Source organism: Cricetulus griseus, assembly GCF_003668045.3.
Source record: "Cricetulus griseus strain 17A/GY chromosome 1 unlocalized genomic scaffold, alternate assembly CriGri-PICRH-1.0 chr1_1, whole genome shotgun sequence".
NCBI classification, from domain to species: Eukaryota; Metazoa; Chordata; class Mammalia; order Rodentia; family Cricetidae; genus Cricetulus; species Cricetulus griseus.
In genome coordinates this window covers 197,684,049-197,705,457 of record NW_023276807.1, presented here as the reverse complement: position 1 = coordinate 197,705,457, position 21,409 = coordinate 197,684,049, and the positions used below count along the sequence as shown (strand labels likewise).

The 21,409-nt window shown below is 41.0% G+C and overlaps 1 protein-coding gene across 1 annotated transcript in view; it reads right to left on the bottom strand.

Moving 5' to 3' along the window:
• The window catches only part of Kcnma1 (potassium calcium-activated channel subfamily M alpha 1), a 697,898-nt gene that overhangs the window by 25,098 nt on the left and 651,391 nt on the right, over nt 1–21,409 (bottom strand). The window contains 2 exon segments of the mRNA XM_035452632.1: nt 3,548–3,678; nt 9,485–9,598. Of these exon segments, the coding sequence (XP_035308523.1) occupies nt 3,548–3,678; nt 9,485–9,598 (245 nt within the window).

Below are 21,409 nucleotides of genomic sequence, written 5' to 3'. Positions count from 1 at the left end.
TATAATACAGCTTTTGAAAACTTGCCATATGCTAAATACTTCATGGTCACTTTATAAGCATGACCACAGTCTCATATGGACAAGTTATGGGACATGTGTGATTATTATCCCATTTTAAAAATAACAAAAATGAGGCCTAGAGAGATTCAGGGTCCATAACCAGTAAACTAGTGAGCCAGCATCATATCTTCTTATTCCAGGTGTCTAGGTGGAAGTGAAATTGGGATTGGGGTTTGGAAGAAGTGAAACTGGGTGGAAAAAAAGAACAACAAAAATGGAAGACTTTCATACAGCTCTAAAGCAGGCTTCCTTTCATTGTATGTGTTTAGGTGTGTGTGTGTGTGTGTGTGTGTGTGTGTGTGTGTGCGCGCGCGCGCGCGTGTATGTAGGGGGGCAATCTTGGCTCATTCAGAATACTTCATTTCTCAATTGAACCCTAATTCCTCTTAGAGGCGTACATCTGTAAGAATAATTATTCCTCCCACCATGGGTTTCTGTTGTGGATCTGTTAGCTGAAGCCACAAGACTATCTGGCATAGCCCTAACAACTCCAAAAAGGCCAATAAAGAATCAAAACAGTATTCTTTTAGCAAAGTAGTAAGCCAACAGTTGAGTGATGAGAGACAATATTCAGAGAATGCTGATTCCTTGAATAAGCAGCAACTTGAGGAATAGTACTAGAAAAGGGGGATCACTGACATCCAGAGTGATTTGCATAGGTGTTGTGATGGTGTCTGTAGATGGATGCTGGCATTGACTCTCACCTGTGCTCCTGCTGTTTGGAGGACCCTCATTTTAGTACTTCTAGTTATTGCCTTTGTAATTGACTGATTTGAATTTTTCATAAATAAAGTTTGGGGTGGAATACAAAGAAATCACAGGAAGTACTTTATCAAAAGGTCTGGATCTAATTGGGTCTGTTGCACGAGACCTCAACTGGAGGTTTGTCATCCTAGACAACACAGCAAGTTCTGGAATGATTTGGCTGGGATTTTGATTGATGACTTGAAAAGGCACTGTCAGTAGGCCTGTTAATATGCTTTGTTCCAATGTTTAAATCTGGCTTATTCACACTATGGTCTAAAAGATCAGACTGTATCACTAAAGTGTGTCACACAGTTCCAGGCCCTCAATAACTAATGCTGCTGCTGCTGATGATAAATATGACGGCAGTATTAGAGTCCTGGAACCCTTTACTCTAGACTAGAATGTAGAAGGAAGAAAGACTGCTTTCAGGCTATGGCATTAACATACCCCCAGCCACTTTGGTATCAAAGGAGATTTGGGATGACCCTTGAAAATAGTTACAGAAATCAGTTCATTTTGATTTTTCATCCGAGTTTCTGAGAACCAACTCTCTAGTGATGCTATCAACAGTCAGCCTTGAATCTCATACTCAGATATGCTCTGCCTCTACATTGTCATATGCCCTGCTTCCATGCTGTCAGTCAAGGGCCCCTTTGACTTTGTAGAAGTTTCAATTGCATCACCTGGAATTAGCACTGGCTTCATGGGTGTTTGACCAACACAGGTATACAGCTTCATTATGTCAAAATTCTCGGTAATTTATGAAAACACACACTTTAAAAATGATGTATCTGGCCGGGCATTAATCCCAGCACTTGGGAGGCAGAGGCAGGCAGATCTCTGTGAGTTCGAGGCCAGCCTAGTCTCCAGAGCAAGTGCCAGGATAGGCTCCAAAGCTACACAGAAAAATCCTGTCTCGAAAAACCCAAAAAAAAAAAAAAGTATCTGGTCAAATTTGGAGCACATTGACTGTCTGTGAATAAAATAAATCTTATAAATTTAAGCTTAAAAAAACTTACAGCATTTTGTAGTTTGGGGGTAAAAATCCATAAACAGCTTACTTGTCTTAGTAAGAGCAGAAATCTCTGAAATCTGAGATTTCAGAAATTCTGAAATCTCTGGAATTAGGATCAGAATTAAAGTGACATTTCTAAAGAGACACAATCCAGCCTCCTACAGAGAATCCGGTGCTTTACTAAACATAAGCATGTAGCTTCTATTGTTCTTTCCAGCCTGTTCAAGAGTTTGAATAAACTGATCCAATATTACCAGCAGCTGTAAGGTCAATCACAACACTCCAGAAAACCAGGAGGGCCCCACTACAAGGCCCACACTCTTCTTATTGGCTTGGAAAGCCACCAGTGAACCTTAAGTCAGATGAATACTATTCCATAATTATCTTTAAAACCATAGTTCTGATATTTCTCTAAGATATGCTTATATTTGCACCACATTCAGTAAAACAGAATAACCTAAATTTGTCTCTAAAAGTTCCATGGCTTCATCTTTCCTCACACTGTAATCCTTCTGGGATTAGCTTTAATGAATATATGATAACAATCTATAATTAGCATATCAGTTGTTTAACATAGTCAAGAGAACAACCTTCTTAAGCAGTGTGAGAAATGTATGTATGGAGAAGCACCTTCTAAGTTGTGTTTACAGTTTAATGTGCTCAATAAACTCTGTTCCATGGGTTCTACAAAGGTCAGCTTTTATCCAGCCCACACCTCCACTTTCACAAATTGTGAATCTGTCTATTGCAAAATGAAGTGCATCTTCTATAAATAAAGATATCATTGGGAAAGGTTTACAGTACCTGCTGTGGCCCAATCTAAATGGCTGCTGTTATCTATTGTAGTGAGTGATGGTGCCACTATGCTGGAATCTACTCTCTTAATTGTTACTTATTTGGGGAGGGTCACAAAAAACGGAAAAACAAATGGCCTGACCATTTAATACACATCAAGTTACTAAACAAAAGCTAGCTGCTTTTGATGTCTCAGTCAGTAACTCCTTTCCTTTACCATCCATCATTGTCCCTGCCCTTCAGCAGAGAAGAGTCCCATGCCTGATCCTCACCCAAGGCCTATTCTTTTAGTGACAGCAAGGACTATGGTGTCACCCTTGGCACACTGTCCTTTCTTTTGTTCACATTTGGGTTATTGGCAAATGTTTCCAATTTCACCAATGAATACTCACCCTGCCACCCACCCTGCCTTCCCTGCATCACTATCTCCCTCCAGCTAGACAAGATGCTTCTGAAGACATCACCCCCAACCTTTCTAGTCTGAGCCATATCCACCTAGCAGATAAGGCAACTGCTTTCAGACCTGAACCTGACCGTATCACTCTTCCCCATTAAGTCCAAAGACTCCAACCATGGAGATGGTTTTCAATGTCTTCCCTGTCCCTTTCCTCATTGTGGTTCAGCTTCCTTTGTCTTCCTTGAGAGAGCATCACGTCTTGGTATGAAATATTTATTTCCTTAAGGACTGCTTCTCTTATCCTGCAAACCAGGTCATAGCTTTCCCTATCTTCCCTATACTTTGAGGAATTTATAATCAATATTTACTTGAGTAATTGATAAATATTGGTATCCTGTCTAGAGAGCAAAGTTCATGAACCTCTATGCTTTTCCATGCACAGCTCAAACTCCTGCCAATGCCCCGTACTTTGGAGATATTACATGGCAGTGTATTCCACCACTTGAGTAGGAGGAAGAAGTTAGACAACTCACCGCACTCATGAGTGAGTCCAGGACGCTGACGGCAAATGCTGTCCCACAAGCAAAGGGCTGCGTGAGGTACAGCTCTGTGTCAGGGTCATCGTCATCGTCTTGGTCCAAAAACTGAACATTAGTATCGTTCACTAGAAAAGGCATAAAATAAGAATTAGCACTGAACGCTATATATGCATTAGTGAAGCCAGAGAGATACTAACTGATTGGCTTAGAGACACTGAAGTTACTACAAAAGAAACAAGCATGGTGAAGCTGCTGGATCTTGAGGTTGGCGAGCAGTGGAACTCAATGGTCAGCTTCTACAGGACTGTTTCAACTTCTGAGACCCAGAGAGCAATGAGGTCAAGCAGGCTTGATCCATGGCAACTGCTAAGGACTGGCAAATTGATGACATTGACCAGTCCTTGTTACAGTTTTAGAATCATGACCAAGAAACACCCTAGGGCATTTTTTGGTAGCCAAGTCCTTTGAGAGATGGACATAATTCAATGATGAATAGCCATGCTGGAATGGTAAAGTTAGTTAGCCACAAAGAAAAGAAAGCAACTTATTCAGAAGGAAAAGCAATGGACCAGAAACATGGCAAAGGCAAATGGCAAGGAATTTACCCTCAGGAAGGAACCATAGATAGCCCCAAGGATGGACCTGGGTAGTACCTGGTGTGCCTCACCTCTGAAGCTAGGCCCATACCCAATATTCCTGAACACTCAGGAATGGCTCCCAGCTACTTCTGGCTGTTATGCAACTTTCTCTGCAAGGCTCCACAAACTGTTTCCCCTTCTGAACAGCTCTGTTGTCCCTGTGTTCCAGAAGACATGGCCAGGCCAAGATGCCTTCCTTCACTGTCATATGAGCAGCCCCTAAGGACTCCTCCTACTGCGTGCACCCACAGACTGATGAGTTGTGTCCTTCAGATGTCTTTAAGTTATAAAAAATTAACTGAGAAATGAGCTTCTATTCCTACTTTGGCCTCAGAAATGATCAATTTTGCAGAGCGAATAATAGGGGGAACTGTGGGAAGTTGGGGAGAGGCTTACTTGTGATTTCTGGAATAATTAAGGTGGTTTTAGGGAGAGAACAGATGAGGTTTCCTAGCTCTGATGCCTTTCTGAAACTATCTGCAGCTAATTTTCTTTCTTAGAGTTATTGTTTTAATATTTTAAAGGAAATTTCTTGACAACTTTCCTTTAAAAAAAACCAAACAAACCACAAAACCTTGTTTGTTGCATGAATCAGAATAAATGATAACGAGATAAAAGGCTAGGCGTGGGATTATTTTTAAATGACACCATCTTCCTCCTTCCTCCAGAGAATAACTCTAATGGAGGGAAATTTTTGCTGTGATAATTCCAAATTTGATCACATTTGGGTCCCAGTTGTCCCAGTGGCAAATGAATTGCAGGATAGTGGGTAAAAGTCTTAAGTATGGTTTTGTCACTAACTTCTTTGGCAAGGTATTTCATGATCCCACAGCTAAGCTGATCTCACTGTGAAATGGGGAAATTATGCAGTCTCTGGGAGGTAGCTCAGAGACCCCTAGGAGACCAGACTTGGTGAGTTTGGTCCAGGACCCAGGGCATGCTATGCACTGGATAAATGGAGGCTGATACATAACTGTCTATCTGTTACATTATGGAAATGTCCAGCCTCTCTCTGCTCCTCTTAGAAACACTAAAAGTTTACTTATGCATCTCCAAATGGTTCTGTTAAACTGAATTATGATAGGCCCTAAGCTGCCTCCATAACTATTTCATGTTTGACTAAAAATGTCTCACTATGTCCTGAACTGTAGCCTTATTCCATCTAGAAATTGTATAACCTACTCTTGTAATAAGTACCTGGGGCTCGGCCAATCACAAGTGGCCAAGTGTTCAAACTACACACACACACACACACACACACACACACACACACACACACACCCTGCTCTCATAGTGGGCCAAATGTGAGGAACCATTTTGGTTTGGGCCCCTGACTTACTCTGGAATTATAGATAAAGTGGATTGAGCTTTCTAAAGCAGGCACTGGAGAGATGACTCGGTGACCAAGAGCACTTGCTCTTCTTGTAGAGGACTTGTATCAGCTTCCTGACACCCACAACTTGGCCCACTTGTAACAGCTCCATGAATGGAACCCAACACTCTTCTGTCCACTGCATGCACATGAGATACATGTATTTATGCAGGCAAACACTCATATATTTGCAAGAGAAATAGCTATTTATTTTTTAAGATTTTAAAATCCATGTTATTAAAGTTTGCCCTATTGTTTTCCATTGTCTCGCCTCTTCTCTCTCTCTCTCTCTCTCTCTCTCTCTCTCTCTCTCTCTCTCTCTCTCTCTCTGGACAGTGTCTCATATATCCTAGGATGGCTTCAAATTCAATATGTAGTGGTAGTTTAGAGTGAACTTCTGAACCTTCTCTAGCTTTGCAGCGTAGGGATTATGAGTGTGGGCCAACACATCCAATTGATGAAGTTCTGGGGATTGAATCCAGGGCTTTGTTAATGTTAAGCATGCACTCTACCAGCTCAGCTGAATCCTGGGTCTATGATTTTCTCTTTTGATATTCAAAAAGTATGTTGTGAGGGTCACAGTATTTCTGCTCTAGGAAAGTGTAAGCTAAGAGCGCATACACATTAGAATATGGTCTTATTTATTCACAACATTCGCTAATGGTGTTTGCATCATCATTCCTATTGGAGCAATATCCCTTCCCTCTTTACAAGGAGATGAGGAAGAAATAGTGCTACGTTATTAGTGTGGTCCCAAGTAGGAGAAACAACTCTAACTTGAGTGATCTAGGCTATTGGAAGGTGTCAAGGCAAGAGCAAGTTTCTGTGAAAAGCTTGCCTGTTGTTCTGGGATGCCCAGTCTTGGGAGTCCCCCTATGCCTATTTCCCAGAATAGCAACTGCATGGGTAATAAGAGGTGACAAAGACATTGGCCCACAATGCATGTGATCAAACACAATTGGGAAATAGTGAGTTAAGCAGCTACAAACAAACTTCATGGAAACTTCAGGGGCCTTTGTTATGGGAGTCTCAGGACAGCTGAGGACAGGAATGTATTAGACTCTTAAAGAGTGTTTGGCCTTGGTTGCCTCTGTGCCTTTGTGTATGTTCTTGTATGTATGTGTTCATATATGTGTGTGTTCATGTAAAGGAGCATGTGAAAGGTAGAGGTCAGCATCAGTTGTACTCCTCATTTTCTATATTACTTTTTGAGACAGAGTTTCTCAGCTGAACCTGGAGCTCACCAATTCAGCTGCATTACCTGGCCAGCAAGCCTTAGGGATCCTTCCATCTCTGTCCCCAAGGGTGGGAATCACAAGATGTACATTGCCATGCTCTGCTTGGATGTACATGCTGGGGATCCGCGCTCAGGTCCTTGTGATTGCACAGCAAGCACTACCTCATGCCCATCTCTCCAGCCCTGTTCGCTGCATATTTTAAGGGGAATATGGCTGGAGCAATATAACACAGCACACATTCAGGGCAGGTGACAAATGGTGAATATTTGTAGGGGTGAAGTCGGAGGAGTGGTATAAGGATAGTGGTGTGGCTACTAGAGAAACTAGCCTTCAGAGAAGAAAGAAGAAGTGGCCTGAACTCTAAACATGGGGAAGCGGGGAGGAGATCTGGCGTGGGAGAGTGTCAGGGAACTTGCTAACCAAACTGCTGCACTGTATCTGAAGCACCAAGCTTTTTGCTTTCCTTTTATACTAATCAAAACCGGGAGGCTCTAGTTGGTTAATAGTACATGGGTTCCAAATGTATAAGAAAGTCTTGGTGTGGGTGGTTTTGGAAAGCTGCTGTAGGTATCTGTCCTGGAGATGTTGATGAATTTCCCAAACTGTAGTCTGGGGCACATGAACTTCTTTGGTCTTTTATGGTCCTATGGTTCTAAGAAAAGCAATGGAGAAACCTAGGCTTTTAGCCAACAATGCTAAACATAAAAAAGACACCTCTCCTACTGTTGGAAACAGAAAATAGTGTGATACTCCTTGACCTGAGTGAATTTGTTCTGATAAATAGCTCTGTCTAACAACCACGCAGGGCTGCATGGTGGACAATTTATTCCTTCGTTTCCAGACACCTCACAAGCAAGATTACTGGGTTAAAAGCCTCCTCTCTTATTTTGAAATATATTTGGGGGCCAAGAAAATGGACTGTTCAATTCATCTGTGAGTCATGGGAAGGCAGGTGCTCCCTACCCCTCCTCCTATGTCTCTGCCAAGAAGCCCTTTGCTATGTCTATTTAGAAGATGAATCTCCAGTGCTGAGACCTGCTGCTGATGGGAGCCCTTCGTGGGTTATTAACCAAGTCATGGGGAACCATGGAAAGGCCTGACAAATGCAGGCATGACCAGGGGCCTTCATCTTCCAGATAAATCCACTGTGAATCTCCCAGAGAGGGCTTTGGACCAGCAGGGTGGGGGTCAGAGTGTAGGGCCGCCAGCCTGTTCTGCACCCTTCTTGGCTTTAGTAAGGAAAGATCCCCTGGGAACCAGCTGCTTTTTATGGCTTCAGAAGCAGAACTTCTGAGAAAGGGCCTAGTAGGGGGAGAGAAAAGGCAAATAAAGTCAGAATAAAGAAAAATAAACAGCTGGAGGGAAGGCACTGTCTAGGATTTCTTATCTTAAAATTTTTATATTTTTCCTTTGACTTCCTCTGAGAACTGTGAAGACATGTCAGTCAAACTGACAGCATGTTGGAAAGGAATATAGGGAGGAGGCGGGGGAGAGGGGCACATGTGGGATTTAAAAGAGAGGGAGAGAGAGGCTTGGGCAGCAGAAAATGAATTAGAGCAGAGATGCTTTGGAAGCTACTGCCAGGTCAGATGGGTGTGATCAAAGGTTTACTGATGCTGTGTGGGGAAAAAAATCATTAAGAAAAGGCCAGAACAAGACAGTCAATTCCAACCAGAGCCACAAATAAAACGCATTCAAAGCAGTGCCATGGGGTAGCCTTTCTGTTACAGCCAGTGAAATGAAGGGGGGAAAAGCCAATGAGAGTTGGAAGCACCAAGATCAGAACAAAAGAAAATACTGATGTCAAGTAGACAAGCACTTCTTACCCAACTCCGTTATCATTAGAATGTGGGTCCCACTGTTTTTTTCCTGATTGACTGATACCAAAGGCAACTTGCCCGGTTTAGCTAATTGGATACAGCATTTAAGGGTCAGGGAAAGGGAGTGGAAGAAAGTACAGAAAAAAAAAAAAGAAAGTGAGGGAACAATAGGGGACATATTCTCAAGCTAGCCACCTGGACAAGAGAAAGTCTATACTGGGAGGGAGAAGAGCCATTCAGTAGTTTTATAACTTTACATGGGGTACCAGAGAATGGCATGGTCAGAAGTTGGGTTTTATTGCTACCGATTATAGCATTCAAACCCTGTGCCCTTCATCCATATTTTGGCCATTTTTTTGAAAATGACCTTTGGTGAGAATTTCAAATAGGGTAGGATCAAGGTGGATTGGCCACATAGGGAAGCAAACAAACATTTGACCCAGTTCTCACTGGGGATCTGTTCTGGGATAGGATTGGCTTAGTCCCAAGGTTCTGAGCATGGTTTCAACTGTAAAAGCCTTTGAAACAGAACACTCAGAAGAGGCACCTTCAGGAAGAAGCCACCAGAAGAACTCTGCCTCCTTTCTTCCTCCTTCCCAAATGGATACCCCAATGTCAAGGCCATTCTCATGCTCCTTTGAAAACAGTAGCCAGAAGAAAGGAAACTGTCTATTTCTCTCCTGGGAAAGATAGAACAGTTTGTCCTTCAAATGATCTGCCATATCGCTACTCATACTTCACCTCTGCTACTCCACCCCAAACCTATGATGCCCAAAGGACTAAAGGACAGGCCAACCTCCTCCTCTTCTCCATGGTCTGAAAGACAAAAGCACCCACCCCCTGAGCTGACAATAATCCCCTACCGAGTTCTGTGATGATGGGGATGTTGACCCCAGTTGTGATGGATGGCTGGCGTAACATCCCATGCACTGGGCTGTTGTCTGGAGATGATCTGTCCATTCCAGGAGGTGTGAATCCTAGTGGGGAGAAATAAAGAGAAGTAGAAAAAGTACAGTATACATAGAGAACCCTCAAAATGCGGTGTACACATTATTGACAGGTCACCAATTAATTCAGGATAATTTCTGAGTTGTGCTTTGTTTTTTGTTTTTTGTTTTTTGTTTTTTCAGGACATTACAGGAAACACTTGAAGCAATTCTAATTTACTCTAACACCTTCCTAAAAATCTAGACCATATCAGTATATCTCCTATATAGTTCTCCTGTCATACTGAATAGTTACAACTGCATCTAGTTGCCCTTAGGAAGGAGTATGTGACATACAAAATGCTCTTGCTCATGAAAATGGAGCAAAGAAACACACATCACTTCTGGTACAAGGTTTTGTCTTGTCCTTCTCTTCTCAATTCACATTTAATATAGAGACATGGGTCACTATGGAGATGGAGTCCGGATAGCAGTCTCAGACAGCTCCTCTATAAAATGTTCTAAGTGAAAAACAATGACGGGCTCTTCCAAACCACTGAAATGTTTTGCTTGTTGTTACCTAAAACATTTTGGCCATTTTTTTGAAAATGACCTTTGGTGAGAATTTCAAATAGGGTAGGATCAAGGTGGATTGGCCACATAGGGAAGCAAACAAACATTTGACCCAGTTCTCACTGGGGATCTGTTCTGGGATAGGATTGGCCTATCTGAATTCATTCTGACTATTCTGTTCAGCCAACTGATTACATTTCCTTCTGCTCCTGAGGAGCTTAGGCCTGGTGAGATGTGAGGGTAAATCTGCTTGGAGGCCTTCAGCAATTATTCTTGACCTTAAAAAGAAATGCATGGGGAGATATCTTGTTTGATTCCCCCCAGATGTTGTATCTTGTGTCTGCAGTTAATAGAACTAGCCTTGCATTCCTGAGGTAACTAACCTGGCACTATTAAGAAAGTATAAGATTTATGAAAAGGGTAAGATATGTAATGTCAAGTTTAGTAAGGGTAAGATTTCCTTCCAGCCAATGCCAATGAGTACCTTGGTAAGGATGCAGGCAAATACACATGGAGATGAGAAAGCTCTTTGAATTGTGCCTGCATTGGTTAGAAATTCATTTTCCAAGTGAGCACATAGCAATTGGAGCTGTCAGCTCTGTGTTACAATTTGCTTTGGTTTCTTTTAATTTTCACTTTATTTAATTTTTAAAAAACAGCTTTGTAAATAAGGTCTTTATTACATAGCATGGTTAGTCTGAACTCACTCTGTAGACCTAGCTGCCCTTGAACTCACAAAGATCTTCCTGCCTCTGCATACTGAGTGCTGGGATTAAAAAGTAGATGTCAGTATGCCTGATTCTTTGGTTTCTCATCTCTGTATGGCCTTAGCAATAAATTAGGTATTTAAAGGTACAAAGATACTTGCTTGGGTTCCAAATCAAAACCTCTAATTGATCATAGGACCACATTTTACAGTCAATACTTAATAATGGGACAAGGCTGGGCTGATTCTGGCGTTTGGGAAATGTCTGATGCTCAGTAATTGCCTATCCTGTGGGAGGTTCACAAGCACAAAATGCAAAAGACTTTGAAGCAGGCTTTCTCATTTTCTGCTCTCCTTTATGTAAATATCCTATCAAGTGTTATGCTTTCAGGAAGACAAAAAGCATCCATTCCCTGATTGCACTTTTTTTTGTAGTATTATGACACCTCAAACAGACCAAGTTACATTCAATGAGTTAGTGAGCATTCTTCCTAAACTTGGAATGTGTCTCTTTTAAAGCCACCTGCATAACCAGGAGCGTGCATTTTAAATGTTAGCTTTTTTCTTCCCTTCGAACAGTAAAGGGGTAGAAATAAACTGTTTTCATCAGAAGTTGCATTCAAACGCATGAAAAATTGCAAGTGACAGCTGTGCAGATTCAGTGGATGTGACGTTTTTGACTTTCTTCAACTTGACAAGTGAACACCTTACATCGGTAATGCTATATGCATAATACATGGCCTGTATTTTGACATGCATCTTCAGACGCTGACTAGAGAAAATATGGGTGTGTTCCTCAAGGAGTAGCACCCATAAAGCAGGCAGAGATACAGGTCACACGATGTTAGGAAAGCTATATTTCATTGCAGAGACTTCGACAAGCCAAAGCATCCTTTTATTTTATCTTGTTTAAGGATTCCATTTTCAGCTGTGAAAAGACTCAATCCCTTTGCATGAAACCTTCATTAAGAAATGGCATGCCTGCTTCCTAGGCCTCTTTCACCTTGCTTTCATATTCCATTTTCCCCTAAAGACTTCAAGGGCGGTTCTATCAGCATATGCAACTGACAAACTGATGGGCAGCTCGATACCCTTCCAGTGAAGGTCTGCCTCCCCTTCATCTGTAACCCCAAGAAGAGGGCATTAATGTTAACATGAAAACTTCAGAAATATCACACCTCTTTCTACTTTGCAACTCTTCTGCTCTCACACTGTAGGTGGAGGTGGGGGCAAAATCAACAGAAGTGTATATTTTCTCCTTTCCTCTCGTATAGTTGTAGTAATGACTCAGACTTGATTAGCACTGGTTTCCCCCTTAGGGACCCAACTATAGGAAAACTATGTTCTGAAGTCCCAGGGTTTTGCAGACTTTCTAAATGACCTTGAAGAGAAGAGAAATCCAGGTGTATTCCATCTGAAGGAATTAGGTATGAAGATGACCTTAGATGTCATCATTCCAATTATGATTGACAAAACAGTTCTTAACAACATTCTGCTCTCCACCCCTTTAATTGTGGGCATCACTTTATATCTCTACATAAAACAACACTGGTTTATGTTTGTGCAAACCAGAACATGTGGCATATACCCCAGGGATGTGCAGCCAGAGACCAGAAAGAAATAATTAAGAATGTCAGTGTGGGGGCTGGAGAGATGGCTCAGAGGTTAAGAGCACTGGATACTCTTCCAGAGGTCCTGAGTTCAATTCCCAGAAACCACATGGTGGCTCACAACCATCTGTTATGAGATCTGGTGCCCTCTTCTGGTGTTCAGATATACATGGAAGCAGAATGTTATATACATAATAAATAAATAAAAATTAAAAAAAGAATATCAGTGTGAGAGAGCTAGACTAAGAAACTTCACTCAGATAAGGTTCAAGTTGGATTTGTAGATTGTCTAATTTAATTAAAAATTAAAAAAAAAGAATATCAGTGTGAGAGAGCTAGACTAAGAAACCACACTCAGATAAAGTTCAAGTTGGATTTGTAGATTGTCTAAGTTCTTGCTTAGGTTCTTAATTCTTTAATATGTGAACACCAACACTATACTCCATGAAATTAGATATGATTTCCCCAGACTACCTCCTCTCCTTCCAGGGAAGCCCCACCCCACTCCCAATCCCTGTAGAGGCCCACAAAAATGGTTCTACTCCATCTTGACTTAAGGTCAGAGAGTTCAAGTCCCCCTTGCTCCTTCAAGGTTAAACAGGATATTTAGTCTAAGATATGATCATTGGATGTCTTGCAACACAATACTTAGTTCAGGGTGTAGTTACTTGATGTTTCAGGTATTGAAGAGGTAATTACGACTGCTTGTTCTTTGTAACATTGATAAGGAAGTCTTTTGCCTTTTCCCCCTTTTGATTGTAGTATGTAAGAACTTTGAACAATAAACTTGGGCAGATCACAGCATTCACTGGATGCTCTCCTGACTCTTGTCTTTAGCCTGTTTCTTTCTTCAAGCCACATTTCCCTTCTCAGGCATAAACCAGACTAGTCCTCTAGACTGGATACTGTCTGTTCCTCCACAAGTGTCCACTAAGCCTTAGGGTGACAATATACATGACGTGGGTTGGCTTTGTAGATATAAGCACAGCACAGCCAATATTCTCTCCATGCCTCTGATTCTTCATCTAAAAGTCAGAAGTATTCCTTACACAGGGAATCTGGAAGACTAAAGCGAAATGTGTCATACCTAGGATGAAACAAACCCTCAAAAATGCTGCCTACCAATGACAATATTATACTAGATATACAACAGATGCTTGTGGAGCGGTCTGGCATCCATTAAGAACCTTTCCTATGGGTAAAGAACTGAAAAGCATTTGACAGACTTTTCTAAAGAAGAACTTGTCATAGAATAATAATGAGAAGCCAAGAATCATAGTGAATATTTTTGTTATAAATAGATTAGTCCTACAATAATGATAATAATAACAACAACAATAAATAATAATAATATGACAGCTGGAAACATCTCAGGAAGGAATCTGGATATTGGGAAGTCTGAGGTTTTCTTCAGATTTATAAGAAACTGATGGCCCAGCCTTCACACAGTAAAGGCTATTAATTCCAAATACCAACTGCAGACCCTTTCTAGAACCTTCTCTTTTCTAGACCTAATCTCTGGCCCCTTCAATTAGTTAGAAGTCATTTGCTCCTTGGGCTCCTGAACCTGTCTTTACCACTCTATTTTATTCTGGCAACTGTGTTCTGGACACATTATCGCTGCTGGACTGAACAAACAGAATCAGCCACAGTCGACCTTCTCTGGATATTAGTTGTTTCATTGGCTGAACGAGGGAGGTCTCAGCCAAAGAGAAGCGAGGTAGGTAAAGCATCAGTTAGTGAAAAGTTCAGTGCATTGACTTTAATGAGGGTGTCTTGGAATGAAAGAATTTGACACAAGGACTTTGATGGTTCCTGCCAAGAGCTGGAAGAAACAACAAGAAAAAGTGACATCAAGGTTTTCACTTATTAAAAGGTTATTTACTGCCACACCTAAGGGTCAGAGGACATGGTGGAAGAGTGGGTGGAAAGACTGTAAGAGCCAGACGACCAGGGAGTTTGCTGTGAGACTGTGTCTCCTAGTGGTGTCAGAAGTTACATCATGAAGTTTTACCAACATGTTTGTCCAAATGTGAGCTGAACAAGGATGACACCAATGGACATGGCAAACTTTATGGAGTCAAGCCTATGAGGACTCAACCCTATGGAAGTAACCATAGGCAACTGAAGAAAAATGGAAATGTAAGAGGCGGCCCTCTCCAGGGAAGAACACACCAATTGGTTTCCAGTGCCAAATAGTCAGCCCTAAAAACATACATACAGGTAGCCTTATACCAATTGAACAGGTTATATTTACAAGTATGTGTATATGCATATATTCATACAATAACAATTAAGTTTTTGTAAAGGCCATGAATTTGAAGGCAAGTAGGGGAAGGATATATATGCCAGGGCTTGGAAGGTGGAAAGGTAAGGAAAAAATGTCATTCAACTATAATCTCAAAACAGTACAAAATTTCCCTTGAATTAGAAAAAGTGGAAAAAGAACTGAGTATAAGAATGCAAAAAAAGTTAATTGTTTCTGATTGGTGATGTATACATGCATGCTGGGGTTTGCTGCATCTAAGAGACCAGGCACAAGCAAAGAGAGGCCACCTATGACTCAGCCAAACTAGTAGACTAGAAAAGATCTCTGAGGAGCAATGCAGGCTGACGGTGCTAGAAAGTAGTGAAGGGCTGATGGCAACCACTATGGACTTCAAAGCAAAGGGATGGGTGCTGAAGAGATGAACTGATTGTGGTAACCAAGATGGGCAAAAGAAGGTTGAGACAGCATGACAGTGGAAGGAGCATTGTGTTCTGATAACCTAGGATCTCAAGACCATCCTAAATAAATACGGTTTGTTGAAGAAGAAACTAGAGCCTAAGCATGACCCCTAGAGAGGGTAGGCAGTATGCCCCAAGGGTGTCACATCTGCTTAGTAGATCTCAGATCTGATCTAAATGAGTTCTCAGGCTCCTCTAAATGAATCCTTGCTTCTTATGTGTGCCAGACTGCGCCTAAGGTGCTTTCTTTCATGCCTTGCCTCGTTTATTGCTCATCACAACTGTATGAGTTGAGAGGCCAATTAATATTAGGATTTTATTTTTTAGAAAAGGAAAATAGTACTAGGAAGAGTTGAGTAGCTGCTGATGGGCACCCCAATGGACAGTAACAGGGGTGGGAGGTACAGCCAGATAGTCTGACTTAAGAGTCCAAGCTAACAGATAATCCAGTGGTGTGCTCCATGTCGTAGCAGTGGTTGTGTGATGCACTCTCTCTCTCTCTCTATGTCTCTGTCTCTGTCTCTCTCTCTCTCTCTCTCTCTCTCTCTCTCTCTGTCTCTCTGTCTCTGTTTCTCTGTGTCTCTTTCTGTCTCTGTGTCTCTCTGTCTCTGTGTCTCTCTCTCTCTCTCTCTCTCCCCTCAAGCCTGGCAGGAAAGTTTGAGACCCCAAGACAGTCTAACTTTTTTTTTATTGTTTTCACTTTTAAACAATAGCACACAACAACTGGGACCCATTGCAGTCAGGGTTAACCTGCTTTGGCACAGCAGCCTGCACTGCTCAGTGTGCATAATAAATGCTTTATTACAGTACTTTTCCATGGGGGAAACACAAAGTACTTCCTAAATCTTCCCTAGTTAAATCCCCAAGCCTTTCCAGGGAGAGAGGGAGATAGAAATTCTTATCAATCACTTCCCTAGAAGAGATGGAGAAATGAAGGTAAGTGCTTCCCCCTCCCCCATAGATTCAACATAAAGGAATTGGCTCAAAGGGTGAGGCAAATTATCTTTTATTGTGTGCATATAAATGATGGTTAGGAATCCATATGCTACGTTAAACTAGGGAAATAAATTAGGCCCAGTCATCGAGGTTGGCTGAGACAGGTATTCAATATGAAGTTGTAAAAGGAAAGATCACCATTAAAAATGATCTATAAAGACATGTTAAAAATCAAGAGAAACATCTCATGTTACATCATCTAGGAGATGAATTAGATTTCCTGTTAATGCCAGCAAGAAAAAAAAATCCCCAAACCAAATGTCAGATGAAGTGAGGATCAATAAAAATATTTTGATAAGTAAATGCAACAGTGCTATTTAACACATGATTGGCAACTGCTGAAACATCAATTATCCAAATTTCCCATTGCTGCTTATGGGAAAATTATGCAGATTAGAACTTGATTAGGCTTATATCATGAGACTCAATTTAGACTTTTAATCTATTAAGCTCCAATAAATGAGGCATCTGAATAGCTCCCCTGAGCAACTACAGTAATAGCCACAGCAGTCATTTCTGTAGTGTGTATGCCAACAAATTTATCAGCAGCCCAAGTAAAGAAAATTCCATGTTGGAGAGGAGCAATTGCTTTCTAACTTGGAGGGGCAGGAATAGCCCATGCCGATAGGGTTGGTTTGAAAAGAGCTACCAGAAAACCTGTCAAAGAGAAGAACTTTAGTTTCACCTTGCAATAGATGTATACGTTTCCCACAGTTTTTTCAATGGCTTCCAAAGCCAGAGTCTGGTGTCAAGGACTTATGCAATTTAAGAAAAAAAAATAGAGATTATATACTGAGGTGACAAATTCTCTTGACATTGCCTGAAGGTGACTCCAACTGACCACTTTCTGGTTTGCAGCCTCCAGTGGCCATAGTTTCCAACAGGAAACCTTCATAAATTTAAATGAAGAACAACTGAGGAAGACACTCAATATCAACCTCTGACTGCAACATTATGGGCACACACATAGGAATATGCACAGGCAGGCAAGTACAGGCACACACACACACACACACACACACACACACACACACACACACACACACACACACACGAGTCCACAGCCAGAGGACTAGAAACTCATCCACTTTGGGATGAATGAAACAGGGGAAATTAATCAGGAAGTGAAAAATAAAAAAATTAGGCATAGCTCTGACATCTGACTAGTTAGGTTTTTTTCAGTTGGATTTCTATCATACCCAAGTTGCCTAATAGTGCAATCACTGAGGGAAATCCCCATGGAATGGTTTGTATGTCACTGATTTTTTTTTTAAAATTATGAGTATGTGTGTCTGTCTATGTGAATATAAGCCACCTGTGAGCAGGTGCCTACCGAAGTCAAAGAGAGTATCCTATCCCCTGGAGCTGGAGTTACGGGCAGTTGTGAGTCCCCTGTCCTCTGCAAAATCAGGAAGCACTCTGAGCCACTGAGTCATCTTTCTAGCCCATGGTACACACAGGTTGTTCTATCAAAGCATATGACTTCTTCTTCAACCAGCTTCCTACATGCTTGTGAGTAATGACCAGTGACACAATCTGGCTTAGTGCCCCTTCCCCAATTCTTTCTACTTGCAGTAAGTCACACTGACATCCTTTTCATGGTGTGATTTTTGCAGACTGTATTTCATTGGCACGCTGGGGAGCTGATGCCACCTGCTGCATAAAATACCTGATTCTTTTTCCACTTGCATCTGGGATCTGATTCAAAACACAGCCAATAAAACCAGCCAATCAAACGAGCCTTCTCTAAAACTGTTTACCCAGTATTCTTTGTAATGTAGATTCAGCACTTAGAGAAATCTCCCACACATAAAGCAAATGGTTGTTAAGAGTCACCCCTTAAGAAGTCTGCCTTAGCAATGAATGTATGGACCAATTTGCCTCTGAAAGGGCCAGTGGAAGAGATGAAGAGGGGCAAAAGGGAAGAAAGTGGGGGAGAGGAAGACAAGGTGGGAGGACAAATTAGTCACTATTGAAATACAACTAAAACCACAGACTTAGAAAGAAGCCTAATATCTACCTGGTCAGATGTGTTCATCTATGCAAGCATAGGGTCATATGATTGTCTACAGTTTATCTATTGATTTTTCACTTCCTCCTCATTTGTTTTACAACTCTAAAACAAGATATATTTTGTCAATGTGAATCACTGGACTTAAATTTTACCTTCCCTTTGTTCCAAATGATTTTGCTTTGAAAAATACGTGTACAGCCACCATTTCCTTATATGAAATACTTGGTATGATGGTTTTTTTCTTCACAGCTCCTGAGTAACACTGAATAGGAAACAACATGCATGTCAAGCCTTAGGAAATCAATTGTGTTAAGGAATCATCCAGTAGACATGCTGCAGAAAAACATTTAAGGACATTAAAAACCAATGTTTGAAGGTAAGAAAGTATTTATATCTATGGAAACAACAATATGTCAAATTTCTTATGTTTGAGCAGTGAAATTACAAGGCTCCTTAGCCAACCCTAGAGGGATGGCTCAGTCAGTAATATGCTTAACTTGGAAACATGAAGGTAGGATTCCAATTGCCAGAAGCCATATAAAACACTTGGGTGTGGTGACACACATTTGTAAAATCAGTGCTGGAGAGGGGCAAATCTCCAGGGTTTACTAACCAGCTACCCTGGCCTCCTTGGAGAGTTCCCAGTCAGTGAGGAACTATATCTTAAAAGAAAACCTGTAAAATATACCACGTCTTTCTAAATTTTACTTATATGAGCTCTTAAATTTTCTAAAGTGAGTACCCTTCATTTAGGTAATAAGAGATAATTTAAAAATTAAAAATTAACCAAAGGCAAAAAGAACCCTGTGATCTCAAAGCCTTGTGTATGTGTATGTGTGTGTGTGGTCTTTATGGGCCAAGACATATGGGTCTTTGCTGACATGGTGATTATTGATCCATAGGATTCAAAGGATCATTTTTGAGAGACCAAAGTTCTAAGAAGGAACTGACCAGACCAAGGCTACAGCAGGAAAAGAGGCTTGAGAGGAAACAAGAGGCAAGAGGTTCCTGTTTCCCAGGCTGCTATTATTTCAACATCCCACTATTTTATGAGTCACCAAATCTCAGAGCAGAGGCCATGAAGCTCTTGTGTCAAGTCCTCCTTGATGATAAGGAGCCCATGAAAACCCACCGTACACCATCACACTAATGAAGGGAGTGTCAGCTAGGGCTGCTTGCCAGTACAAGTGATGAGTGGCATGTCCTGATTCTTAACCTTTCTCCCACCCAGATTACCCACTTCTGACATGTTGTCCCCTCCCTTTCTTTTCCAGCCAGCTTTTCAGTCACTTCCTCTGGGAAGCCTTAGAAGCTTTCTGCCCACACACTGACTTGCTTTACACAGCTGTCTTCTGAATTCCACCATGCCCTTTCCATCACTGTTTTAAAATGCATGAATTACTGCTGATCATAGAGTACTTACTATATGCTAATGTTTATACTTGCTTAAGCATCTTCCATCTGCTTCTCTTGATTGTCATCTACCTAGTGGACCCCTCATTTCAATATGGCAGAGACCAAATTTGACTTTTCTCCACTATTAGTTATTCTTTGTCCTTGCTTTGGAAAGCTCTTCTTACTGCCACCACAACAGGACAAAGGACATTTGGCTACTAACATAAGGTCTCATCTTTCATGAAGGATTGTATTTCCAGTAAACTGGGAGTTTGCTATGGCAGGGCACATGCAGACATATACATTTGCAAGAGGGTGAAATGACATGGGTGCTAATAAAACACATAGAAATCCTCCTGCCTGCTGCCAAGATTATATAGCATTTTGTTTCCATTACATCAATTTTCTCCCCCTTTTGTGAACATTAATCAAAGAAATACAAAGAGCTCATTAAAGTGATAGATTGACTGGAAATGTAACCACCTTTTCATTATAAACAGTCCCTTTGCGTTCTCAGAGCTCTAGGCTTTGTTTCCCAGCATTTGTCATGTAGTTCAAATGTCCTTATACATTTAAAACTACCAAATACCAAATGGGCCCCAGTTGTTTTGTTTAGTGTGAACCAATAGCCAACAAAGCAAAATCACATAAGGAAACTCAACCAAGCAAAACTATCTTAAACACAAAGACAGTTAAGTAGCTGCAAAGGACAGGTTTACCAGATGGCCAATGGATTGGTCACATAATTTAGAAAAACAGATTCCCATCATTGACAACCCTCAGTCAGCTGTCCCTGAAAGATCATAGAGCAGTGGTTGTCAACCTTAGTGTCATGACCCCTTTGCTGAAGGTGTCAAATGGCCACTTTAAAAGGGGTTGCCTAAAACTATCTTGCATATAAGATATTTACATTATTAATAACAATAGCAAATTACAGTTAGGAAGTAACAACAAAAATAATTTTATGGTTGGGGGTTACCATGAGGAACTGTATTAATGGGTTGCAGCATTAGGAAAGTTGAGAACCACTGTCCTAGAGAAAGAGTGTGTAGGCCAAGGAAGACACCAAGGTGCCAAGCATTTAACAGTTCTTTAACTGAAAGCATTTAATTCTTTTTAAGGGCTAAAGAATTTCTGCATAAATGGTTATGCTGGAGGACAAATGTATAACTGGTGTTTGGGATCTTGAAAGACCAGGGGTGATGGGGTTGTCCTTCTATATATATTTATTATTGGTTGATTAATAAAACACTGTTGGCTGTTGACTAGGGCTTCTTATTGGCTAGCTCTGTCTTAATTATTAACCCATAACTACTAATCTATATATTTCCATGTGGTATCTTACCAGAGAAGAAGTCTGGAGACCTGTTACTCCTCTGGCATCCTACATGGTGACTGACTCTACCTAGGTTTCCCAGAATCCTCCTCAGCTCCTAGTTCCACCTATCTTGCTGCCTATTGACCAACAGTATTTTATACTACACTTTGACCACAACCCATACTCAGAAATGAGCCATAATAGATTGATTCTCGAGCCTTGCCTCTTTCAGTTTCTAGTTTGTGGTCTAGGGAAATTTGTTTATTTTCTGTATCTCAATTTCTTTATCTGTAAATGGAATAGAAATATGCCATGAAGATTATAAATGGGTTGATAACATGAGCAAACTTTTAACACAATAGTAAGTACTTCTAAATATTAACTTCTCATATGTGTATGCATGTGTGTGTATTGTGTATGCATGAAAGCAAGTGTATATGTAGGCTATGGGTCAGTTCTAGTATGTTTCTTCAAGATGCCATCTACCTTGCTTTATTTGATATCTCATGATGACCTAAAACTC